Source organism: Rhamphochromis sp. 'chilingali', assembly GCF_963969265.1.
Source record: "Rhamphochromis sp. 'chilingali' genome assembly, chromosome: 2".
NCBI classification, from domain to species: domain Eukaryota; kingdom Metazoa; phylum Chordata; class Actinopteri; order Cichliformes; family Cichlidae; genus Rhamphochromis; species Rhamphochromis sp. 'chilingali'.
The window spans coordinates 53,084,251-53,111,469 of NC_137930.1; the positions used below are offsets into that span (position 1 = coordinate 53,084,251).

The following is a 27,219-nucleotide window of genomic DNA, read 5'->3' on the forward strand; positions in this document are numbered from 1 at the left end:
ACGGACGCTGACACCGATGACTCCAGGACTTTCCAGCGGGCCGGTGATTTGCTGCAATGCGAACACTTAAATCGCTGCCTGCGCTGTCAGATAGATAGGCGGGAGCAGCAACCTCCCACTCCTCCTATTGCTATAACAACCACAGGGCGGTCGGTGTGACTCGATGGCACAGCAGCTCGGATGCGACTGCCAAGTGTCATCCTCCTGCAAGTAGCCCGTCCTCTGCTCAAAGCATCGCCGCATGAACACTGACTGAATCCCGCCCGGGGTAGGAGGAGGGGGAGAGCCTGTGTTTCCCCCGTCACAGTGATCTGAGCACCGGGGAAGCTCAGGCTTGGGATCCGCTACGTCAAACAGATTAGTGAAATAACCTCTCGGAGTAGGACATACCTCCCCCCACACCCCCTTTGGGTTTGCCTGACTGCATGCAAGGGCTCAGGAGGCAAGATAGACTGTGCTGACAGAAAGCCAGGAATCCCTTGGCGAAATAGAGAAGTGCATTACTTTTCTTTTCTTTTTTTTTCCTGGGTTGGGTGAGACGACTGGTGATCCTCCGGCAGCCTCTTTCTCTCTGTCTCTCTCTCTTCTTCTTCTCCTCCCCCCACCCCTGCGCGAAATGGCGAAAGAAAACGGCGAGTCCAGCGATGGATCTTGGAAAAAGCATGTCGATGACATCAAGAAAATCTTTGACTTCAAGGAAGTCCTTGGGACGTGAGTAACGCGATACACGCAGGCTTTGCGGGCGGATAAAAACAACAACAGAAAACCAACAACTTTGTGTCCACTTGTGCAAATTGGTGTCAAGACAACAATGCCACAGTGTAGCGGTTTTGGCGGAAATGAGCGCTGACTGACAGCTGTTGAATGTGTGCTGAATTAACTGGTGACAGACGCAGGCAGAAACTTACAGCCCGCTGATAGAGGCGTTTTAAACCCAGACCTGGAGCCTGATGAGTTTATTGTTCAGTGTGTGTGTGTGTGTGTGTGTGTGTGTGGGGGGGGGGGGGGGGAGAAGGGGATCTTAATCATGTGTGAAGTCAGACTCGCGTGATGCCCCCCCTCCCCGTTATGTCATGGTTCATTCAGAAACTACTGCGGCATGTTTCTGCTTTTATGTTTTTTCCCAGGACTGACGCGTGTATCCAGAGCTTTGTTAAGGCTGACATTTATTTATCGGCACAACTGTGACAAAGACAGCGGGGGCCTCTTTTGCATTACATGATGATGATGAAGAAATCAGCTCCCCCAAATTAAGGGGGCCATCTGTGAGGACTTTAGTGGGTGTTGTGCCTTGTTCTGTCGGCCTCTTGACTCTCTTCTCCAAACAGAGGGATGTATTTGAGCTGAGAAAGATCACGTCTGGGGTTTTATGGATCTGTGTCACTGTGGCAGATTCTTGTTTGTACAGTAAACTGCTGTGCTCTGGTTTGTGTGGACTTGTTTTTAGGGAAACCTCCCCTCCCCACCCTCCACTCCTCCACTCCCCCACTCCCCTCATCTTTGGTTGAACTTAGTCCCTTGCCCTTGGACCACAGAGCAGGCGAATTCCACAGTTTATTTTGGTCTGCTGTTAGTGCTGCCTGACTTCATGCCTTTTTCTTCTTTGAATAAGTCATGCAGCACAGACAGAAGAGCCTGAGTGAATGAGCGACAGGAGACAGCCAGAGCAGGTCGTGCTCACACAATCCAAGCAGCCTTGTGATAGACTGCTAGGTGTTATCACACGTTTAACAGAGTGCAGTTCTCGCTGCTCTGCTCCCCCCCCCCCCCCCCCCCCAGAGAGATGGTTTCCCCCTCCTCTTTCCTGAGAAGTAGTCATTGTGGTGTTGATGTTGTTATGAGATGCTGAGGGATGGAGTCTCCCCAAGGAAACGTGTTTGTTTTCTTTAATTTAGCTGAAACTGGTGTGAAGCACAGTAAAAAAAACAAAAAGACAGGTCTCTGGTCACTATGGTTATGTGGCTTGTTCTTCGGAGCATCGTCCCCTTGTGTAAACTTTGATTAGTCTGTATCCTATCATCATCCTCTCATTTTGGGGGAAACTTGAGCTGTTCAGCGTGACTGCAGATCTGCTGTGCTTTCTTTTGTTTTTGGTTTTTTTTCTAGCAGCATCATAAAATTCTCTGAGATTGGTGATTCATAAAGCGCACTCAACACTTCAGCTGCTGGACTAAACAGTCAGACATTCCTGCCTAGAGGCAATTCTGATTTTTCTGTTTTTTTTCACCCCCCCCCCCCCCCCCCCCCCCCGCAAGGCTTTCATTTGTGTGTGAAGAGCCTCTGAATAAGACCAGTGAATCATCATCATCATCATCATCATCATCATCATCATCTTCACTGAGACTTACTGTCCACACAATGGCCAGGTTGGAGGAACACACAACCCTCCGCCCACGACCCAGCACACATCTGCGGGGCTGGTTCGTCAGCACTCGGTTGTAATGGCACACACCGTACAGCGTGTACTCCTCTTGCCTGGCTGGCTGAATTCGAGTGTGGGCCATTTTTACTTGTTCCTACGCGTCTTAATCAGGAAGTGGCTTGTTGTTGCACTCCCGGGTTCACAACAGGCCACCTGGGGCACAAAAGCCCAGCGAGCTCGCAGCTTTCGCTGGGGATTAAAATGGAAGAGGAAGTGCTGCTGGTCGAAGGAGGGGACAGATTGTCTTCCTCTTCTTCCTCTTGCTCCACCTTTCAACTGTTGGTTCAGTTGTCAGGCTTCCAAATCGCTGTCCGAGAGGGATCATCCCTCTGGAAGTGTCCTGCTGCCAAAGAAAACATGGAAAGCTCATTAAAAAATTTACTGTGCTCTTGTTCTGATGTGCTTTTCACAAGTGTTTCCTTCTTATGTTACAATGGCAAACCTAAGAACCTGATGCATAGTAACATTGGACTAATGGCTATTCTGCCTGTTAAAGTTAATTTTACTGATCTTTAATCATGCATTTCATGCTTGGAGTGGATCTTTGCATTTTAACCTTGTCACCTTTATTCTTCGAAACGCTCTGAATGTGTTATCGTTCTCAAACGCACACCGCAATGATCACACCTCCTGAGATAAAGGAGGTGAATGTTTCTTTGCAACGACTGCCCGCATTGTTTCTGAGATGCTTGGATGCCCTCTTGCAAAGAAAGTTCACATCGGTGCGAACAAGACGAGAACAAAGAGATGAGATCCGAACAGTAGCTGGAGGCCAGAGCGGCTGATCAGAAACTGATAGGACTTTTAGAACAGGAAGCTTGTGGCCGTGACACTATAATGGTCTTGGCCGCTCTTCTCTCCCAGCTCTTTTGTTGTTGTTGATTTAATGAGATCTTCACCACTGAAAGGTAGTCCTCATCACTTCAGCTCTGCTCGACTTTGGCCTAATTTTAGGCCCCTAAGCTGCTTGATAGCCTGTTGGAGCAAGTTAAGTAAGCTGACGTTACCCAAGTGCAGCTTCAGACATCCCAGTGGGCGAAGAGTTGTGAGATTTTGAAGTATTTGACTGAGATATTACTAACATACTAGAGTCTGACTGTCAGCACGCTATTTTCCCCATTGTGTAAACATTTTAAGTCCATTATGCAAGATTTCTTGTATAAGTGAGTCTTATGTAAGATGCAGTGAGGTGAGACACTTCAGCAACCCGATAATTGGATTGTATTTAATGCCACAGATGAGTTTGATATAGATAATGTGTCTGTTACATAGTTTATTATCTTTAAAGCTTAAAATTTTGAACTTACTGTTAACACACCGGCCACATTTCTCTTCAGGTTGAGTTACGTTTGTGTCCACTTGATGAACAGAGGCTTAATATTAACCCCAGTTTAATTGTTCTGTTTTGGTCTCCACCAGCAGCTTCCTCCCGACTTTATGAGAGACTTGAGAATGAACCCGTTCTTTTAAAGCAAGCCATTTTGGTAATGCTTATTAGGAGTTATTTGAGGACCCCTTTCTAAATGAATAGGGGTGAACCATAGCTGTCGGAGGTCAATGGGATATAAAAACTGCATGTTTAGTAAATCTGTAGGTTCTCAGTCATCCAGGTCATGGTGGTCTAAGGAACAGGTTCTTAAATGCCGATAAGGTTTAAATACCTGGGACTCTCCAGCGTTTGGTTTTAGAACTGGAAAAAGTCTCTTGGATAAAAGATGAAATGTCTTCAAGAAATTTAAATTAGTCCAGTCACTTTCTTTTCAGGCTCCTTAGAGCTTGCATGTTTAGTAGTTGTTTTCCATGGGGCGTCATCAGCTTCTCAGATCATTGTGCAGGAATTTTGGAGTTTTGTCCCCCTTGTCTGCTTCAGTTCATTGAGGTTTGTTGGCATTTATTTATGCACAGCTATCTTAATGTCCTGTCACTGCATTTCAATGGGCTTGAGGTCTGGGCTTGGACTGGACCATTGCACCACCTTGATTCTTTTTGTTTTCAGCAGTTTTTCAGTCAAGCTTTGAAAACATGGCTTCACATTTCACTTTACAGTACTTTAGGATGCAGATGAGTTCATGGTTAACTCGGTGACTGCAACGTGCCCAGGTACAATGAAGGAAAACCCGACATGCAGAGGGTATTTTTCCAGTTACCTGGATCCACTTACCTTAACCAGCTTTGTGTGAAGCCAGTGTTATCAACTCGCTATGTTAACCCTGGTTGTCCTGATCTAGATACGAGCAAGTTCACATGAAAGGGGTGGTGCTGGCATCATCTGACCAATCACATTTATTTGTTTTGATCGATCTCCTTTTGTGGTCAGTAAAAGTGGAAAAGAACTTTTATATTAATAAAATTTATTCTGTTTGCCAACTGTGGGAAAATCTGATGGATTATGATCTCGTTGGACCATTAGTTTTTATTCTTTCATCGAAAGCCCCAATGATGTTTAATGTTCTAATGGCATGTAAATACAAAAACAGAATTCAAATGTAGGCTTAGTCTACCTGTGATTGATATAAAGTCCAAAGGAACAAATAGGTGACTTGATTCATCTATTGATGCATATTGAATAGCAAGACTGTTTACAGCCTATTGGTAAAAAAAAAAAAAGTTGAAAAAGTCAAGAAAGAAAACAGCATCTAAGAATCTGTATTTATTACTGATGTTCATTTGGGAAACACAAAAACTTTAGACACTAATAAAAATCGATCTTGCTGCTGATTAGTGATGCTGATTTCCAGAGAATTGATTGGTCAATAGTCGGTGATTTCATACCTGTTGATTTTCAACTCCTTGAGCAGGCTAGGTTTGCAGAATAAGTTACTATGGGGGATGCACCCTAGTAAGAAATGATTGTTCTTTGTAAGTACAGAAAACCCCGGTAACCACAAAGTTACCTGGATAAGATATAATTCTGCTTTGTCGTACATGCCTCTGGTCCTGTGTTTGTAAAAGAAACCCAAATCATCACCCCTCCACCACCGTGTTTGACAGTTCATATGAGGTGTTTGTGCTGATATGCTTTGCTTTGATCTTCATTATGAGCAAAGATCTCCTGTTTGGTCTCATCTGTCCAAAGGACGTTGTTGCAGAAGTGATTGGTTCAGATGTAACTTTGCTAAGCTAACTTGTGTTACCAGGTTCTTCTGAGAGAAGAAGCTTTGTCCTGTCAAGCCAGACTTGTTCTGTCTTTTTGTAATCATATTGTCATAAACTTTAACATTTTCCATGCTAACTGAGACCTGCAGATATTTGGCTTTTTTGCAGTTTTTTGAGCATTGCATGGTCTGATTTTTGGGTGAATTTGCTGGGACGTCCACTCCTGGGAAGACTTTGGATTGTGTTAATGCACACCTTAATGCTCCAGATCAGCAAACTGCCAGAACTTCTCCTTTTATAGAGGTTCTCCCGCTTGCTGATGATCAGTTAATCAAGTGTATTTGATTATCAGCTCTTGGCTGCTACTTACCCTATCAGTTCCCGTGGAAGCAGTAATGGTGTGCCTAGCACTTTCACAGGACTGCATAGAGCACTGCACACCTGTACTTCACTAAAGCAAATCTTCTAAAACATTATTTATTTCCCTACATTTTGTGGCTCAAATGCAGTCCAAAATGCTTTCCAACTACATCTGCTTTGAGTGTTTTGTGATGTGTTCTACATCCCACATTCTGAAATTGCAGTGTCAAAGTTGTCCTCACTTAGCTTCCAGTTTAGGAAAATTATCTTTTTTTCTCTAAGTTTGACATTCATAAATAAACACCAATATTAAACTGAGCTGTCCTCTCACAGAGCCCCACTTGTTGGTTTTGAAGTGACTGTTGTTGCCTCTGTGCATTGATAATTCTCTGAAACAAGTTGGGTCCTTGAAAGCTGCATGAATGCCGTGAAAGTGGAAGCTAGGCAACTAGGATGATAGAGGACCTTGGTTGCTCTGCCTGAAGAAGACTGTTTACCACTTCCCACCATCACTGCTGTTCTCCATCTACACTGACTGTGCACAGACATTTCCATTTGCATCCGTGGCACCTCTGACCGCAGTGAATGCCTGCACAGCCATGTTGTGTTATCCAGTGTACTTGGAGAGTTGGAAGGATACAAAGCTGCCCTGTATCAGAGCACAGGAAATGTAATTGCACTTATTAAAATAATTCAGCTGCTATCTGACAGACTGATCTGTGGTTTCAGACAAGATTATCTTGTGCTCTTGGGAAATATTTGGCAGAAACCTTTTTTTTTCAGCTCTTTGTGGGCACCAGTAGCTCTTAACAGCCTGTAAACTGACCATCGCTCTCTTTTTCATCATCAGTCCAGTGACCTCAAATTGCACATTACTGGAAAGTAGCCTGAGGTCCACAGGGTATTAGAATAATGGCTCCCAGCTCCACTTGTAGGGACCTTAACAGCTGCTGGATTTCACTGGATGTATTAGTCGAGTTCGTTTAACAGGCAGAAAGCCATTTTTGGCTGGTTGGAGAGAAATCCCCCTCCTGCAGGGAATGTTTGATTTATTTTTCTGCAAACTGGCATTTCTTAAACCAGAACCCAACTTTAAAATATTCAGCCTACTCTACTACAGACAATATTTTGCATTTTTCTTTTCTATTACTAAAGTGCTAAATCTCTTCATTCAGTAAGTGGCAAACTCTTGTGTCAGTTGATTCAGCCAGATTCATTTTTGTTGAAAAACTGTTAATTTCTAGTTTATTCACAGGTCGACCTGCCAGTTGTGGTAATCTATGGTAAATGCCAGTTGGGTTCCACAGTGGTGGACGTCGGCCTTCAGACAACCCTCATGAACTCTGTTTCTGACATCAGTGGCCTGCTGGAGGTCATTTTGTAGTTCTCTGGCAGTACTGATCCAGTTTCTCTTTCCATAACCGAGTAAATACCGTTCCTGGTGATGGGTTAAGTACCTTCGGCCCTTTTCAGCTCTCCTGGAGTAACTACCTCTCCTGAAATCTCCTGCATGCTCTTGAGACTGTGCTGATAGACACAGCAGACCTTCTGGCGATGGCACATATTGATATGCCATCCGGGTGGAGCCGAACTACCTAATAACACCAAAGCAGCTGAAACTGATTAACAAACCCCTCTGCTTAACTGACCAGATCAGTCCCAGAAGTTTGAAGTTTTAAAGGGACTGGATGTATTTTGCAAGCTCACAGATGCAGCTTATGCTCCATTAGTAGCACCAACCTCCATTAGATGAGTCCTACAGCTGCTGACGAGACTTGGACAACAGTCAGATATCATCAAAATTTCTCTTATTTCAGGTCTTGCCACAGCATCCCATATTGGTTAACATCAGGGCAATGATGTTGAATCTTTGTCTTTTTCTTTTGACCGTTCAGTGGTTTGCTTCAGGTCATTTTTGTCATATCTGCATCTGCCAACCTCTCCTCACATCGCACTTTCCTCTAAAAGTTCTTGCTTTTTCATTGTTCCCTCAACTAAGCTTCAAACATAGTGTGCCATATTCAGCTTCTAACTCACCTTGCCTGCAGAACATCCCAGAAGTTTGGTGGAACATTCATGTCCTTCCATTAACATCATTTCTATTCAGAATTTTATTTTTCCCCCTAATAATGGGATTTTTAACAAGTTGTAGAGATTTTTGCAGGTGCTTAGCTGTTACTTCGGGTTCTTTATCACCTCGTTCAGGATTACACGCTGTTCTCTTGGTGCGAGCTTTGCAGGACACCCACTCCTAGGGAGAGGAGTAACACTCCTGAATTTCCATTGTGGACACGTTGCCTTATTGTGGACTGATGAACAATTTAGGCTTTAGAAATTCTTGTGTAGTGTGTTCATTCTCTGTAATGCATTTTCAGGTCCTGTGAAAGTTTGTGTGCTCAAGGCCTGACTCATCTTTGTGGAGAAGCGTAATCACCAGACTTTCTATGGTTTCATTTATGGCTGAAGGGCACTACTTTATGTGTTCCACATAGACAATAAAAGACTGCACACTGATGATAGCAGATTTTGAGGGATCGTGGCTGAAAATTTGTAAAATTAAGCCACCATCGTAGCAGTTTAGCCTTCTGCGAGAAAATGTTGTATCCTACAAGCCTGACTTTAGATTTTGGTTTCCAGTCTTAATGAGGGAGCCCACAAGGTTTCCCTGAACTGATTTCGAACTCGACTCAGGTTTCATCATCGCTTCTGTGTCTGATTTAAAGGTGTCGCCTCACTTTTCAGGAATGACTTTAGGTATTACCTTACCTGGATTATCGACTTCCGACTCTTCCATCCCATATGTTGCGTAACTGCCCGCTCTAATGCATCTTACACAAGATGAATCAGTGTGATTACCCCGCAGTAACACAATGCAGGCACCGTCTGTGAATATCAGTAAGCAAGGCTCTGTTGTCAAAGCCCGCCACCACCTCCATGAACGTACTTCCTCCATCAAAATTGCCCCGCATTTTTATAATCGCCAAGAACAACCAGCTGAGGTCGTGGCCTAGAATTTATTTATTTTTTCTTCTAGATGAGAGATAGGAGGCTCGCTTTGCATCTGCATCTGCAGCATCAGCCTCTGGTTTCATACAGAGAGCAGCCCACATTTCGCATTAGTCAGCCAGTTTGAGTTGGATATCTGCACATGGTGGTGTTGTGTGACTGCAGACTGTCACACACAGCTCGTTCTGTCATCCAAGAGCAGCGAAACGGGGAGCTCTGTGGCTCTGGGAGGAACTTAAAATTCAGACATTATTGAGTCAGTGTGCTGACTTGATTGTGCAGTCTTTGACACTGGGTCAGGAACAGTTTGCAGGCATACAGTCATTTTCATTGTGCGTAATATATTGAGATAAGGTTCAATAAAGGGTCCAATTTCGATGACTCTTTCTCTCATCACTTAGTGCTGCTCCCAAATGGCTGTTTAGTTAAGTTGCACTTTCGCTAATGATTATTGTCACTCCTCAGTTAATTATGCAGCTTATAAAATACTAAACTAATTCCACTTGCTAGATTGGAGTAGGTCAATTCTCAAATCTGAAACATGGAGCTTGAAAATATTCATCACTTTTGCTTTAATAGTTTTTTACTTGGCAAACTTAGTTTTTGTCTGATCAGTTTAATTCTTGCATAACTGCATCCATGTGTATGCATGTGCACACGCAGTGTGTGGGCAGCAGCATTGCCATATGCATGCTTCTAGCAGAGATCACACGTATTATTTCCTGTGAATGATGAACTAATAGAATTAATTGAGTCAGAGCTTGCAGCACAGTTTGTCATGCTTCATGCATTGACATTGTAAGTTGTCATTCACAGGAAGTGATGTTGCTGCCTGTCAGTCTAGTGAGCAAGGGGGACCGAAACCGTGTTATACACCCTTAACCATGCTCTCTCAGTGAGTTCATAGGCTTCCTGTGGTTTTCTTCATTGTGTTTCCTTTGCTGCAGAAAGCAGAACACATGCTCTGAAAAACCACGCTCGAGAGTTGCTTGTCAGGCGGCGCGTGCTGATGGCGGAGGAATTTTGCACTTCGAATGTCCGTACAGCTGTGGAAATTGGTGGCGTGTGCTGAATAAGAATGACGCCCATTGCCTTAATGGCAGCAGCAGCTGTGGTGGGAAGATAGTGCTGTAACAGGCCAGCAAGTAGTGCACCAACTCATTCACCTGCACAAGCCCTTGAATTTGCATTTGCATATATCCACATCATATGTCAGAATGAGGTCAAGTCAGAAGGGCGCACGCTTCCAGCCTTCACCGTTCTGTTTGCGGTGAGTGCACTCCACCTCATCACACCTGGAGCATGGCTTTGCAACAAAGTAGTGTGCGTTTGCCCACACAGGCCTCTGTTTGTGTACCACGATACTGACTGACCCTCCCCCCTCTGTAAGAGGGAGGGATGGGGGATTAGCGTGGATTTGATGGCCATGGTGGGACTTACTGCAGCCAGTGGCGCTGAGTTTACAGCCTGTTGGGAGGTGGTGATTACACTATGAAAACATAATGGAGCCTTTGATGTTAGTCGCACTGGGTTTAGGAACACTGTAGATCTTCACTTTCTGTATATCCACACATAGACTTTAATTTTGATCCAGTAATGTAATAAACGAAGGGCATTTTCCTTCTTTTCCAATGAGCTGCCATTAATATCACGTACTTCCCAATTAGTAGTGTGAATCTATTGAAACAAGTTTCCAGTTTTGACAATAGTTAAAAAAACTTGTCAGTACTGTCACCTAATAAAACTGAAAAAAAATATGCTTCAGCGGGAAATGGTAAATGGTAAATGGCCTGTATTTATATAGCGCTTTACTAGTCCCTAAGGACCCCAAAGCGCTTTACATATCCAGTCATCCACCCATTCACGCACACATTCACACACTGGTGATGGCAAGCTACATTGTAGCCACAGCCACCCTGGGGCGCACTGACAGAGGCGAGGCTGCCGGACACTGGCGCCACCGGGCCCTCTGACCACCACCAGTAGGCAACGGGTGAAGTGTCTTGCCCAAGGACACAACGACCGAGACTGTCCAAGCCGGGGCTCGAACCGGCAACCTTCCGATTACAAGGCGAACTCCCAACTCTTGAGCCACGATCGCCCCACACCAAAGCAGCTGAACCACTTCAGCGTGCTGTGTCCACATAACCCGATGTGCAGTTACTTTTCTTGAGAGGTGCACATCAGGTTATGGCGTTGGGTTGAAGGGAGTTTAACCTACTGCCTATACTCATCATCTATGCACGAGAGAAACATTTATTTCCTGGGGTGACGCGTCGCCAGCTGTAGCAGCTCTTCCTCGGTAGCCTGGTTGTAATAAATGATGTGGATATTTTTCTTTCTGTGAAGCATTTTTTTGTTTCCATCTTTAGCTGGAACTGTTTTCTTGCATATTTTGAAACATACTATGCTTTGTTGGAGCAGCTGTGACAACAATTTAGTACTTGAAGAACTAAACTGTTGTCAGGCGGACATGGACTCTCCGTCTCAGACATGCCTGGGCTTGTTTCGTTATAGCCTGCATGTAGATGGATTTTGTTGCTAAACTTGGTATTGTTGCAGACAACATAGATGAAACTTTATTAATCCCTCGGGTGGGTTCCTCCGGGAAATTCAGTAACATGATGTGGCACAGCCCTACTGGCCGTGGTACTTTAGTAGTAGTCATTTATCATTCAGATGCCTCTCCAGGAAGGAGCTCATCCTGCAGGTTGCACAGACTCCAGTTCCTTTATCTTGAATTGCAGCTGGTGTCTGTGGTCTTTACTGTGCTCTGGATCTGCTGCCAGAATCTTCCGGTGGAGACCTGTTCTCACCAACCGAGAACCGACCAATACTCTAACATTACAATAAGAACAACATGTAAAAGCACGTAGAAACCGGAAAAGTGGATAATATAGATATACTTGCAAGAGGAAGCCCTAATGTCTGCTCCTTCAGATGTAAAAGGAACCTACAGGAAGTAACCTAAATATTTCAAACTATTTTGGGCTTAAATGTGATGGTTGATTTTGCAACTTGAGTAAAAGAAACTCGGTAATTTTGTCATAAGGAGTCTTCTTATAATAATTACATGATATATTATAGCACCACCTTTTTGAATAATAATTCCTCTGTGTTATCCTTTAATCCTAATGAAAGACATTAGAGTTGTAAGACTGTGTGCTAATCAATAATCTGCCTTTTAGATCATAATAAGCCCAGCTCACGTGACCCAGTAAATCTTTAAGAGCTTGACATCGAACCATCCTGAAGGTGTGCAATAAAAACAAGGAAAAAAGTCACCACGCTTCCTGCTCAGCAAGCTTTATTATCTATGTGGTATCATGGCAACAGATACAGATTGCTTGAGCAAATATTCCCCTAATTTGGTATTTGTTTTTAAAGGCGCTCACGTATGGAAGCAGATGGCAGAGGAAGACACGCTATCTGCCATCCTAAATGGGTGTTTTTCGAGGTTTTAAAAGTGTTTGCTGTGCTTTTGGCTGCGCGCAAGCGTCAAGCGTACGCCAGCACAGAAGGCTGCTGGCCATAGTCGGGGACTTGGCCAGTTCTCAGTAAATATTCCCAATATGCCGTTTGTGTACTCTGGCCTGTGTGCCTCTGAGTGCCCCCTATCTACTCACTGATGATGTGTCAATATTGTCTGAGCGCATATAAAGCAGGACTCTTTCTCTTTTTCTGTCTTGCTTTCTTCCAGCGGTGCGTTTTCTGAAGTGGTGATGGCGCGGGAGAAGGCCACGGGGAAGATGGTTGCAATCAAGTGTATCCCGAAAAAAGCGCTCAAGGGGAAGGAGACGAGCATTGAAAACGAAATTGCCGTCCTAAGGAAGTAGGTACCTCACATAGGCTGCATGTAAAAGTGCCAGAAGTGACCCTATTTGGATGATGCGGTGCCCTAGTTATCAGCTAATGCTTCCAAGCTCGTGAGAAGACTGCACATTGCACAGATACAGAGACTTGCTAATCTGGAAAAGAACCTGACTCATAAAGTAGAATTTCATGCACCAGAACTGGAGCACAGACCTCAGGACAGTGCAATCACTGAGACTGTATAAAAAAGACAGCAGACTTGGGTTCAGGGTTGGGAGCAGAGCGTATACAGAGGGCGAACAGCTAGCTATGACAGGGGGGGACATTTGACTCAAGACACTTTGCTATTCCACAAAGCTGAAAAATGCACTTCCATTCAGACATGCTAAACATAATTACAACCATACACGCTCAGTGGACTCATAAAGAAATGTAGCAGTCATAAAAGTGCAAAAATATCTTCTAGATTGCAGAGGCAAAGCAGGGGGCGAACAGGAGAGAGATGTTGTTTAGGTGCAGAAGTGAATTAATGAGCTCACCACACACTAGAACAGCTGACTGTGAGCGCACAACGTCCTCAACACATTTAATTTGTTTTGCAATTTTCAGCGGTTTAAAAGTAGCTGTAGAAGCTGAAGCTGCACAGGCCCATCAGCTCCGTCATGCTTGTTACCATGATTGCTGCACATTGCTACTGTTAACCAAATAATTAAATTAAACTTGCACTGCAGTAACTTATCAGGCGATGGATGTTTAAGTTTTTCATTATTACCGAACTGCATTGCTTAGTGCAAGCATAATAATAGAATTCAGCTGAATGAACAGTAGGGGCTACCAAACCAGGTCTTCACGGCCCTCTACGAACTTGCTCTGTCCCCATAAAAATCTCAGCTAGAGCCGCCTCGCGCTAATGCCATCAAGTTTCAAAACACCAAGATGGTGTTCATAAAATGTTAAGCAGTCACCAGTGGGTAATTTAATTATGACTGTGGTCATCTTTTATATACAGTCTATGCTTACAATCCACACACAAAAAAATATTTGACAGATGGTGCCCTTAATAAACAAAAACCCTTTTATCTCAAGCTAACATTGCTGAACTCCAAGTCAGTGAAGCCTGGCAGAATCTCTGTTAAATTGTTTTTACTGTGCCATGTTTATCTCTGATTTAAAGTTTGGTATTTTAACTTCACTGAATGATGAAGCGAGACTCAAGTGGCCTTTCGAGGAACTTTGTTGACCCAGCTGCAGGGTTGTTTAGCAAGGTTCGTGTCATCCTCTGGGGAAACTTGTTTCTCTTTCTCTGCAACCCTGAGCTGGTTTATTTAGTCTCAGTTTATTTAACAGTCATTGTCGGGCTTAAGTGACTTCCTCACCTAATCCCATCTATCGATTTATTTTGCGTGTACACACATAGACACACACCCACACACCTACAGGGTATGATAGGATTGCTCTGACACCAGGTGACACTCCATCCTCCTCCAGGGCCTGATGGGTAATTGCTGCAAGAAGCTCAGTTATCACTCACTCTTGAAGTGAGTGCCTGGTTACAGTTGCTATCCTTTGACTTCCTCTCTTTTCCCCCCCCCTCCCTGTCATGGTTACGCATCCATTTTCCTTCTCGTCCTCTTACCCTTTACTCGTCTGTGTTAGTCTAACAGGCCTCAAACCGAAACCTCATTTTCATTCTGGACTTTGAAAAGGAGAGAAGTTGTGAAGATTGTTTGGTCCTTTGAGACTCTCCCCGCCTCCTCTTTTTCCACCCCCACACTGGCCCTTCTGAAGATGCTCTGTCATCTGTGTATCACCTTGCCTTTGCACACTTTTTTTTCCCCTATCTTGGTTACCTGGACACAGGCTCTCCCAGCATCTGTGTTATTTTCTTCAGGTGCTCCTGCTAACAGGGGTTGCCGTTCATGACTCATCGCTCCGTGTCATCTAAGAATCCCCACACTCGCTGCCATTTACAAAAGGTTTTTTTTAATTTCCCCCACCCTGTATGAACAATACATTACACTAGGTTCATTTTTCGTAACTGTGGACGTGCACACATTCTATAATGGAAAGCAAAAAGGGCTTTCAGTCGACAGGGCATCATTTTAACCAAAGAAAAGTCTAATTAGACCTCATTTGTAGCCTGTGCTGAAATGAACAGAAGCTGACAGCAAGAAAAGTGAATTTTCTTTTCTCCTTCTGCAGGATAAAGCATGAGAATATAGTGGCTCTGGAGGACATCTATGAGAGCTCAAACCACCTGTACCTCATAATGCAGCTGTAAGTACATCAAGCCACCACTGGTCAGCTCTTTGCTTCCCATTTGGCTTGTCATTTTGATAATGTGGTTTTTTGTTGCTTTGTTTTTTTTGCTTGAGTAAGTGTCTTTAATATCCTTGAGACATCTTTGCTGAAGTAAATGCAGCAATGCTTTAAAGAGACAGGAGTCCATTTCTGTAAGAGTAGTGCAATTTAAAAAAACAACAACAACTAACGAGTATGTTTCCATGCAGTACTTTAGGTCACATTTGTGTTTCTTGCAGAGATAATAATCAGTATATTGTTGACATTCCCTTATATGTTCAGTAAACATGAAGCTGAGCCCACGAGTTATCTTGGCTTGGCATAAAGACTGGAAACACTTGGGAACAGCTAGCTTGGCTTAACTTTAGAGGCAAAAAAAAGCATGAGCTTTTACAAAGATTTTACAAGGAGCTACATGCTTATAATGGACACTACTGAATTTTATTTTTAAGAAAGAAACAAATATCACAGATAATGTGATAGATGTGCATAGATCCACAGGCTATATATAAAAGATGGACGTAACCACAGTGACAGCTGATCTGCTGGTCAGTGAAGTGCCTTTTTCAGACCTTGTGCTGAGGATCGACCTTGTTGCCATATTAGTGTTTTTGAAATCGGATGGTGGCTATAGACTGTATATAAAAGATGGACATAGTCACTGTTTTGTAACATCAGCATTGCCATATGGGATACTTGCGGGCTATTGATTTATTTATTTTGGAGCTAAACGATACGATATTTGAATGAGAGTGCAGCGGTATCATGTAAGGCAGGGGTCTCCAACTCCAGGCCTCAAGGACCAGTGTGCTGCAGGCTTTAGATATCAACCTGGGTCAGCACACCTGACTCAAATGATTATTGCATTAACAGGCCTCTGGAGAACTTCAGGACATGTTGAGGAGGTAATTTAGCCATTTAAATCAGCTGTGTTGGATTAAGGACACCTCTAAAACCTGCAGGACACCTGCTCTTGAGGCCTGGAGTTGGACACCCCTGAAGTAAGGGAAGCAGGTTTGGTGGGTGCATCTCACAGCAGGAGATACTTGCTAACAAATGCTAAGTAGTGGACTGATAAGCTATTACTGTTTTATTCACCAAAACTGGGCCCACTGACTTGACTTTTGGATCCAGCCTCAAGTGAAGTTTCGGGCATTTTAGCAGTAGCTTCTGAGGGTATAACAAACAAGGGATAACTCATGTTTACATTGTAGCACAGCCTGCTATATTGTCCTCCTTGTCTCTAACAGGGACAAGGAGTAACAGGGACAAGTAATTTTCAGAATGAACATGTGAAACTTGCTACTGAGATGCCAGACTCACCAGGAAAAGGTTTACTGGGGCTGTAGATCAAATGAACAGTAGGCTTATTTTCTCATAGACATTTATGCAGACTTCTAACCAAAGAAGTTGCTAACTGCTAGCCTCCTCAAAAAAATAGCAGGTTTAAGGCACTTCTGCCATCACTTCTCAGACCTTTAAGCTGCACTTTTTTTTCCATTTTTCCACGTTGTTGTCATGAATGAATTACTTAATAAGATTTTTCGTGTTTATTGTCGGGTATGGCTGTTTCCACGGTTGTTTAAGCTCACTGTGCAGCTAAGAATCACTTTTAGGGGACAGATGGGAGGATGGTATCAGTCTTCTTATCCGATTGTCTACAAGAAAGATGATCAATTTATCCTTATAGCAACAATGAGGAGCACATGCATAGCTGTCTGTGGAGTGAAGTTGTGGGATAAAAGGCACTCTGCAGAAATTCTTCTTTGCCATTATGCCGTTTTCCTGCAAACTGCACGTCTTCATGATTTCTGACACCTTTTTCCCTCCCCGGATAATTTCACAGCATTTGTGAGTGATGCACCAGCAATTTAGCCATCCATTACCCGGCCTCTTTGTATCTCTCAAAGGTGCTTAGTGTTTCCGAAGTCTCACTTACGTAAATCTTATTGGTAGCACTATATGAAAGCGCATATTCTTAACTTAATATGAGTCAGTGTTTTTGGTGGGAGTTTTGCCTTTTGTAGCTGCAGTTTAAAGTCATTGAAAATAGCTGGTTCATCAGTTTCAAACAATAATAAACGACTGCTGCATAATGAGTCATCATAGATGGAATTAAAAAAGAAGGTATTTTAGAGCTTTAGCAATATTTCATAGCCGCAAAGTAGATCATTTCATACAGATGAAGCAAACAAGAAGATGCCTATTTTTAGCTTCCTTTCCTTCCTTCTTACAGGTTGTTGTGTTTTATAAGTTGTTTATTTTAATCAAATAAAAAAAACTATTACATTGGGAAGTGACTAAAAGCTAAACAAATTTAAACTGCAGGCATAAATTGGATTATACAAGAAGTGACTAAACTATAGAAATGCATGCAAGGAGCTTCAGTAGAGATTTAGAGGAAATCCCTGAGGGTGAACTTCAACAGGAAGGCTGTTTGAACGATCCGGAGTGTTGGTTTGGAGATTTTCGTGCAGGTACAAATAAGTAAAGAAGCCCACACTTTTCCTGTGCAAGGGCCCTTTCATTCACTGCTGCATGTAAGGCGTGCAGCAGCTTCAAGGGGAAAATGCAAGCAGGCAAGAATTTGTGGTGTTAAAATGAAATATCAAATTAGAAAGAGCAAACAGTGATACATAAAATGAAAAACAGTAATGCGTTTAATCTTTCTTTGCCTTACGCCTGCTTTTTGTAAAGCACTGCAAATACAGTTTTATGTAACCTTTCCCTCTGCTGTTGTGTGCGTGGACTGACAGGGTGTCTGGAGGCGAGCTGTTTGACCGCATTGTAGAAAAGGGCTTCTACACAGAGATGGATGCCAGTCGGCTTATTCGGCAAGTTTTGGACGCAGTCAACTATTTGCACTCCATGGGCATAGTACACAGAGATCTAAAGGTACTGCGGTATTTGATATTCATAGTCAAACTTCTTTTTTTGTTGGTGTTGATGAGCTGACTGCACTTTTAGTGCTTAACCAGGAAACCTCTTCAGTCACCCTGTAAGGAGGAAATCCCCGCTGTTCAACCTGTGCGAGTGCCATTATACTCAGTACTCATGACCCGCAAAGGTTAAATGTCAGGGATTTTCCTTTTCTGAAAAACCGTCAGAGCTTCCTGGATGTCACATTTTGCCTGACATCTTAATGTCTTGGTGACTAACATCAGTCTAATCGGAAGAATCTGATTATCATCTGGTGGCTGCCTTCCACCAACCACTCAAGTTAACGTTTACAGCCATGTGTGTCCAGACTTGACCTTTTAGATGTAAAATGTTGCGGCTTTATGATTTAATCCAATTAGAGACTGTGTAAAAAGTTGTTAAAAATAGCTTAAGTAATGTCTTTCGTAGCAAAATGTAGACAAAGAACTGCCACAACTGCTGCCAGCGCACACATGACATGACTTCTAACTAAACGCAGACAGACATGCAAATGCATAGGTTTCAGCTTTTGTCTTCTTTTATGCTTTCAGCCTGAGAACTTGCTGTATTTCAGTCCTCACGACGATTCAAAGATCATGATCAGTGACTTTGGCCTGTCAAAGATGGAGGGAACAGGTGGCGTGATGGCCACCGCCTGTGGGACGCCAGGATACGTCGGTGAGGATGCCCTCTGACGCCCTGGCTTTGCTGAAAACTTACTCAGAGACAATTAGATGGTCTCGCTGGCTGAACGTGACCTAATTTAATCTGCCAGTAGCTGCAGGTTAACCTTAGCCATCTGCTTCAGGCACTCCACCAAATATTCACATTGTCCTCCAGCCTCTGTGGCGTCGTGCATGCAGAAAACTGCTAGCATTGCTTTACTGCATAAATATATATGATGTTTTTAAAAAAGAACATTTTGTTGTTGCAGCTCCTGAAGTTTTAGCACAGAAACCTTACAGTAAAGCTGTGGACTGCTGGTCTATTGGGGTCATCGCTTATATTCTGTGAGTAATCATTTTAAAATTCTGCCTTAGTTCTCATACAGGGAGCATGCTTTTCCTTTGTTTCTGTCCTATTATACAGACGGTCAAACTTCCAAATAAAGAGGTAAAAGTATGAGAAAGTGAATCAGCTTGTGATTCACAGCTTTGTTGTTTTTCTACTTCCTACTTTTTTAAATTTATTTATTTATCATTTTTATGTAGGGAAATCTGCAACAGTCATGGGATACCCAGCAAGTAGACAGAGCCTATTTATGGACCACAACACCAAAACCAGCTGCATCTCCCCTAAAGTGTGCTCATGGGGATTCCTTGACAATTAGGAGTGAATGGGACGAAATGGCTAAAAATGATTATTTACTGCCAGCATAAAATCTGTAGGGATTTTTGCAAACAAAGCCCCTCTAGTGAAGTTCCTAAATTAAAAAGAAGAAGAAGCTTTGAGCTGTAAATAAGCATAATAGGCCCCCATTTAAACAGAAACTCTTTATTCAGATCAGAAACTGAGCGGAAAACCTCAGTGAGATTAAAAACCTCTTTGCTCAAAGTGTCCTGATTAAGAAAGGGAGATATATTAGTGAGCAAACACAATGAAATAGATAATAAGATTGAAAATGAAAGATAAACGGCGGTCTCTCTAGTCATGCAGTCAGCTGATCTATTAGGATGCACTGTGCGCAGTAATGCTACGAGCTAAATGCTAGGAAGCCGGTATTTTTGAGCAGATCAAGAATTGGACAAAGATGAAAAGCGGTTAAGTGATTCAACTAAGTTATTAGGAATCACCTCTGTACTGCCCGGATCTCTGAAGTGGTTGCAGGCTGACTATTGGTGCCATTTCTTGACCTTGTGTATATAAAATTATAAAATAAGTGCAATTGGGGACAATTAGGATTTCATATCTTAAGAAAAGTAATAAAGTGCAGTATATAAAAGCAGTCTAAACAGCTGCTCTTCCTATAATTCAAAGCCTGGAAGGCTTTCAGTAGAAAGTGTTACACAAAGCCGCCAACCTAATTATGCAAAGTGGTGTCGATCCCTGGTGTAATGATCTTTTCCTTAAGTGCAGCGAATTTTAAGGTCATTAAGTGTTTCTGATGTTAACAAAAGACACTTCTGCCTGATGTTTGCTGTAGAAAAAAGTTTAGTAATAATAATAATAATAATAATGCAAAAATTCCCAATCATGTTGCACATGTGTAATTTGAATGCCCGCACCGTCTGTGCCTCTGACTGTTCTCTCTCTGTATTCATGTGCTCGCCATAATCCCTCGGAGGCGCCTCTTGTTGCGTGCTATGCGAAAAATCAAACTGCTTGTAAATGAGATTGGACCACAGCAAATCCTTTTAGATTTGGGTTAAAGTTTGATGATGGCTTTCACACTGGCCGTCGTTGTGTAATCGCACCCTCTTCATCTTTTCAGGCTTTGTGGTTATCCTCCTTTCTACGATGAGAACGATTCGAAGCTGTTTGAGCAGATCCTCAAGGCAGACTATGAGTTTGACGCGCCGTATTGGGACGACATATCTGACTCTGGTGAGTTTTAGCTGTCAGTCTTTGTGTTGGAGGGAAATATGGTAACATTTCTATTTCATGAATTCTGTACTTTACTTAGAAATTTTATGTAGAAGAAATAACTAGACCATGGTTAGCCAAATCCAAAAATGTAAATTGTGTCACTAAATAGAAGAAATGATAGCATCACCTCAGTTTCCTGTTCTTAGCTGACTGCTGTGGTCTACTGCTGCTGTAGCTCATCTGCTACAAGATGCTCAGTTCAGAGATGCTCTTGTGCGCACCTTGGTTGTAACAACGGGTCATTTCAGTTGCTGTTTCCTTCCCTCAAAGCACAGTACAGTGAGTTCACTGTACTCAAACGGTCTTCACAGTCACTGTATATATGTGCAGCAGAGGACGTTTGGGGTGCAGTGGAATAGATTCACATCATAGATGTACAGCTGACCAATCTGGAGCAGCTGTGTGATGCTATCATGTCAATATGAATCAAAATCTCTGAGAGATGTCTCCAGCACCTTGATGAATCTGTGCTGCAAAGACTTAAAGCAATTCTGAAGGCAAAAGGGCGTCCAACCAGATACCTAAGAAAGTGGCCACTAAGTGTATGTATCAAAATTGGCCACCTTTAGGTTCTGTGTGTGTTTTGAAGTCCAGAGTTTTCAGTTTTGATATTTTTGTCTGTTGAAACTGGGTGTAATGATAATTTGAAAGGTGTGTTGAGCTTGTTAGCTAATGTTAGCACAAGCTGGCTAGTTTCCTTGCCAAGGTGTATTTGTGAAATCAGCTGGGATGCTAGCGACAGCCTTAGAACAAAAAGGAATCTACTCTAAGAACTGTACTTTCATGGGCCCATTCCCGAACTGAAATCTCTCAAAATCTTCTGCCATCTGTCCAAACCTATAATACCAGCTCTGATCATCATGTGAGACTATGAAGGATCTCCATCTTTGTGTTTTCATTGATTCACTTTAATCTACAGACACTTTGCTTTGTACATGTACATTGTAAATTTGTAGAAGCTTTACTTCCTCTATAGAGAAGACGTATAAAACAAATTAAAAGCTTTTTGTCATTAAGTGACTTCTTGCAGCCACCTTGCAGTAACTTCACAGCTCTCCAGGGGGCCACGGCACATAATTTTGGAAATGCTTCCCTTGCATACCTTATTGCATCTTATCTCTGAACAAGCAATATGTGGATCTGACAGAGACACCCACATTGCTGCACACTCGTATGGTCGCAGCATGTTAGCCACGGGGTAGCCATCTGGGTAGCCAGATAATAAAGAATACCCTGCTTGTTATTGTTTACTTTATTTTACTCTAAATGGGACATAAATGATCAGTCTCTATGGACGGCATGAAAGTAGGGATTGAGACAAGAGACTCATTAGGAAAGCGTTTAATGAGGGCTTAAATCATGAGGGAAAAAAAAGGAGGCTGCTGAGCAAAGGGCAGAAATAACTAAGAAACCTAAAGACACTGCATGTTCATGCCGGCCCGGCTTAAAGCATACTTTGCATCATCATCTCTTTTGACTCTAATGTGGGTCATTATTTACTAAATGAACATCACGTTGAGTTCAGTAAGACTTAAAACTACTGAATGAGACCATAGACTGATGAGGGTAGTGTTTACTGAGGTCATAAACCAAGTGAGACAGAAGTTCATTTTTCCTATAGACCTCCATATATTTAGACTTCTTTTCACTGCCACCTGCTGGGCATTAGAAAGAATGCAGGCTTGGGACCAATTCGCTATTAATACTCTAATGGTTGTCGACTAATAATAATACTTAATTGGAGACTTCAACTCTGAATTTATTGTGCAGTTTTGGTTTCTCTTTATCTATTTAATTACATGTGTTTTGTCTAGAATTGTATTAATATCATATAAATTCACTTATCCAGTTCAGGGTCGCAGGAGGAGTGGGAGCCTGTTACTGAATGATATAGTTTTTTTTCTCATCTGGATGAACTTTTGACTTTTTGTTTTTTAATTCCCTCCTCAGCCAAAGACTTCATCAGCTGCCTAATGGAGAAGGATCCAGAGAAGAGATTTACTTGCGATCAGGCCCTTCAGCACCCCTGGTGAGAAACTGACCGTCGCCACACTGCGTCCCATCCAGACAATCACAGGGAACCACACATCTCGGTGCGATTACACAGCAGTGTTACGCAGATTGCCGGGCTTACGCATTTATCACGGAGTGCTCGTCCTCCCACTGTCATCTGTCACCATGGCTTCGAGCCGCGAGTCCACCTCTGCTCTGCATCGCCGGCCCTCGGAGAGAAATCTGCTGAATAAATGGCTGCCAATTAGTGGCTGGTGTCGTGAAGGATCCTCGAAGAATGTGGACTCTGATGAACAATTGGGATGTCTTCCCAGGCCTGCATCAGAGCTTAACGAGAAAAATGGCGTGGGCTGCTGTCTCCAGCTGAGGTGGCCAATAAGTCCTTTAGCCAGCGATGCATATTTTCGAGGTTTCGGGCAGGTGGTCCCTCTGATATAAATATGTGGCTTGTGACACCGGTAACAGGTGTCGTAACTGAGAGAAATGACTTTCATTGACGATATTTTGTGCCGAGATATTGTGATGAATGAGGCAGAACGTGATACGGTGTGCGAGCACCTGCTGAAACATCGCCCCATCAATCAAAGACGTTTTCGCTGAATGGGGAAAAAAATCACGGCAGCAAATTGGAAAACAGCATGAGGATTTTACACATACAAATATAAGTCCTCTGGGTAATGCTGTTTTGGTTTGTGTGTATTGTCTTTTATATTTGATCTGTTTTTTTGTTTTGTTTTCAGGATTGCTGGAGACACTGCTCTGTGTAAGAACATACACGAGTCAGTGAGTCGACAGATGAGGAAAAACTTTGCCAAAAGCAAATGGAGGGTGAGACTTCGTTTTTCTCAGTTGTTCAATATCACAAAAGAAAAAAACACTATATTCTAATATTTTCTCTGTCTTGGTTACTCTTGTCTGTTTACAACATCTCTTCACAGCAAGCCTTTAACGCCACCGCTGTGATCCGCCACATGAGACGCCTGCAGCTGGGCACCAGCTTTGGCAGCAGCATCTCCAGCTCCAGCTCCGTGTCCAGCTCTCAGAGCCGAGGTCCAGCCAAGAGCCAGTCTGTGGACTGCGCCCCGCTCTCCCTGAAGGACTGTGAGTGACATTTCACACACGACCACGTCTCAGTTTTAGCGCCACGCTCAGCGCAGCCTTTTCACTCTCCTGCCCACTTCATTAAGCTAAATGACAACTGTTTAACAAGCTCTCGAGCTGTGAGTTTTTTCAAATTAAACAGTCTAAATGGAGTTTAACATGTGAAATGTGGTCCTAATTTAATTTTTTGTTGAATTTAGTTTGATGTCAGCGCTTACAACACTGTGCAAAAGTCTTGAGCCACCACCCCCCTATTTCTTTCTATTTTCCTAACAAGGAGTGATTTTGAAAGTGGTCGTGAGCATTAGCTCTCCAGGCTTTCTGAAAGCCTTTCAGAGTTTTTATTTGGACATTGGCTGCTCTTTACTCAGTCTGAAAGGCACGTTCTTAAGAAACTGAAAAAAAAATCCACCAAAGCTTCGGTTGATCAGCCCAGTGCTCGCTGAAGCATCAGAAATGGTCTCAGTAGAAGAGTGACTGTTAAGAAACCATATCTAAGGGAGGGAAACGGACAGAAAAGGCTGATGTATTCCACATTATACAAGTACTGGACTGAAAATCAGTGGCAACAGGTCAGATTAATCCAAATTTAAAATTTTTGGTTCAAATGGTCATCAGTAATTAGAGGTACAACAGTATGGTTCCTCCAAATTCTTCAACTTCACCTCAAATCACCAGCTAGTTATTTGAAACTTAGACACAACTGGGTGTTCCAACAGGACAATGAGCCTAAACACGCATCAAAACTAGTGTAGTAATGCATAAAGACAGCTAATGTTTACCTTCTAGAATGGCTTTCCTGAATCCTCGACCTCAATCATATTGAAAATTTGTGGACTAAGGAAACCAACCCATTTAAATGATCTAAATTGTGCAAAGAAGAGTGGTTCAGCGTCCAGCCAGCTTGTACCACAAGCTGGCTGATGGCTACCAAAAGTAGAAAATTATAGAGAAATCCAGATTGTCTTAAGACTTTTGCATGTTATTATAAAAATGATCCACTTTTACAAAAACACATCTTTGACAAAGGGGAAAAAAATCAATGCGGCTTCTCAAATGTGAGGATTTTATTTTTTTTTTAAATTAAAAGCTAATAAAAATAACCAGCAGGAACGCTGTCAGTTGAATCACTCTGCTGTAATGCACAACATGAAAGTGTTATCAATGGTTTTACCATTTATGTGATCCAGGATCAAATAAAGGCTCAAGTAGCCATAAAAAGGCAGAAGCTGAATAAAATGATGGGTTCTTATTGGCGTACAGAGAGGCTCACAAACACTGTTTCTCTGAAGCATCTGTAGATCTGTTTTTCAAGGGCTGTTTACGCAAAAATCAGCTGCACTGTGGGTTGTGATTAACATGTATAGATGACTAAATAATCCAGTATTTACAATATTTTAGTATTTATTAGTTTAACTTACAACTACAGGGTTCAATTGTTACAGGAGATCTAGCAAGCAGTTGTGGTCGTGCTCATTATTATTTTTTGGCAACTTTCTTTATCTTAGAGTTAATGGCATGTGATTCATTGCTGAAGGAAATCTTTTTCTCCCACAGGTCACCCTATAGATCCTCTGCCATGTGCTGCTAAAGCGTACCATCAGGACTCAGATGCCCCCTCTCCCACTCGAGAGGAGCCACCAGCGTCGGCCGAGCCACCCAGGCCACGACCCTCCACTGTTACCGTCATCCACACGGGGACTAAATGACGCCAGGTTCCGCGGGAGGTGAGCTGGGAGACCACGGAGCTTTGAGACTTGGGTGGGTAAAGAAGAAAAAAAAAACCCATCCCAGGCCTCGTGATTCAGTGTCGTTACCCAGTTTGCCCGTCCCGCCACCTCCCATCAGTTTCTGCCAAAACGAAAAACAAGAAACGGGAGGAATTTAAGGAGCGCTGGCTCAGCTCCATTTGGATCAGCACAGCTTCCCCCTCTGCTTCCCTTCACATTGTCATTTAGACCTGGAAGCACAGAGGTGGGGTGAAGGGAGCCTCTCGACCGAAGGTGTTACTGTGTGGAGGCCGTGCTCAGCCTGGATCAGGGCTGCCTGGCAGATAAAAGAGTGTCTGGTCTCGAAGTGCCACACTAAAGGAAACTCTTTATTGAAGCTGCTGTCTTTTCTGTTGTTTTGGGACGGGACCTTCCACTGTATGCCTTGTGTCGATGTCCTGCCTGGAGCTGCTGAGTGGAGTTGTGTTATGCAAGTGAAATATAAGCTTCAAGCTGTGGTTACTAATTGTGACATCATCTGCACTCTGAACTTTCTCGTTTTTTTTCTGGCTCACGGCATCGTAAACTCCTGACGGTAGTGATGTTGTTCCTTTTTAGCTTTTCAGTGAGTGGACGTGAAGCAGGACGGTGTGTTTTCAATCATGGCGGAGATCGCTGAGGGGACTACTGCGTTGCACTAATGTATTGGAATATTTATTTTCTTATAATACGTTATGAATTTTTGTAAGAATACCAGTCGCAGAATCATGTAAATGTGTTATTAAATCAAACTGAAGTTGCCGAATTGTACGATACAGTATCTACTAGTTGTTAGTTTGTAATTGCTGTTTTATTTGATGACTTGATTGACGTGACTGTGAAGTCCTCTTTAACCACACGAGGGCGACCACACGTTGTTGCTCTGTGACCAGTTCTCAGGGATCTGCAGGGACGTGAAGGTGAAGCTGACCAAACTCCAAGTGATCAAGCTCTGCTGTTTCGGTGAACATGGTGAGGTTATTCCTTTAAAATACTGCATATTGTTCTGATGTGCCAGAGATGTTTCCTTTCTTTTAAAGCAGTCTTGCTAAATAGTTTTTTTTTTCTCCCTTTAAAAACCTGGAATCATATTTGGATGTAAAGAAAGTGTTGACCAGTGACGTGTGAATTTATGTCTGTAGTTTTTAAAAAAAATGAAAAAAATTACAAATGAATGCGAATGTATTCAGGAGTCGAGACCAATCCAATCAGTGGTGTCCAGTTGAGTAGTTGAAATATCGTGCTCTGCTTCCGCTCGTGAAGTGGCTGGTCTGAAAACGGCTCACTCACTCTGTGTTTAATCACTGTGCTTTCATACCAGCCTGTTGAATTTAGCAGAAAGACTCTTTCTCCTTCTCTCCCTTACCGCTCGCTCTCTGCAGACTTTCACACAGAGCAGTGAAGGCATCTGTCTTTGTATTTTTCTCTGTGGTAACCACTGGATTTTTACCAGCTCAATATGAAAGGAGAAAAGAAAGAAACCCTTCACGACAGCATCTCCAGTTTTGAGGGTTTTGCAATCTTGAATTATCCCCAAAAAAGAGAAGAAAATGTGGTGAATATCAAAATGGACTTTGAGCTTTTACTTACTGTAAATACAAATCTCAACAAGCTTTGGGTTGTGTTTATTTTGGTCTTCCCTATATTTCCCACCACCTCTCCTGGATCGGCAAAAGAAAGCAAATTATAAAGCACTGGAAGTCCCTCAGTATGCATGTATTACATATTATTACTGAAATGTGCTTTGGAGTTGTAGAGATTTGTGCATTAAAAAGAAGCTTGTTTGCATGTGTGGTGGTTGTCATTTTTCTTTAAGTTAGATTTTGTACCCATTGCCTGTACAGTTTATATGGC

At 42.8% G+C, this 27,219-nt stretch overlaps 1 protein-coding gene across 1 annotated transcript; it reads left to right on the top strand.

The window, feature by feature from the left end:
* camk1db (calcium/calmodulin-dependent protein kinase 1Db) lies at positions 1-27,144 on the top strand. Its single transcript, XM_080876090.1, has 11 exons — positions 1-711; positions 12,585-12,716; positions 14,900-14,974; positions 17,755-17,893; positions 18,469-18,595; positions 18,852-18,927; positions 20,349-20,461; positions 22,454-22,532; positions 23,257-23,344; positions 23,455-23,617; positions 25,175-27,144. The coding sequence occupies exons 1-11, from the start codon at positions 617-619 to the stop codon at positions 25,324-25,326; spliced, it is 1,239 nt and encodes a 412-aa protein (XP_080732216.1). The 5' UTR covers positions 1-616; the 3' UTR covers positions 25,327-27,144.
* The last annotated feature ends 75 nt before the right edge of the window (positions 27,145-27,219 follow it).

Coding starts and splice junctions, on each gene's coding strand:
- camk1db (XM_080876090.1), top strand. CDS start 617: ATGGCGAAAGAAAACGGCGAGTCCAGCGATGGATCTTGGAAAAAGCAT. Junction 17,894..18,468: donor TAGTACACAGAGATCTAAAG/GTACTGCGGTAT, acceptor TTATGCTTTCAG/CCTGAGAACTTGCTGTATTT. Junction 20,462..22,453: donor GGACGACATATCTGACTCTG/GTGAGTTTTAGC, acceptor TTCCCTCCTCAG/CCAAAGACTTCATCAGCTGC.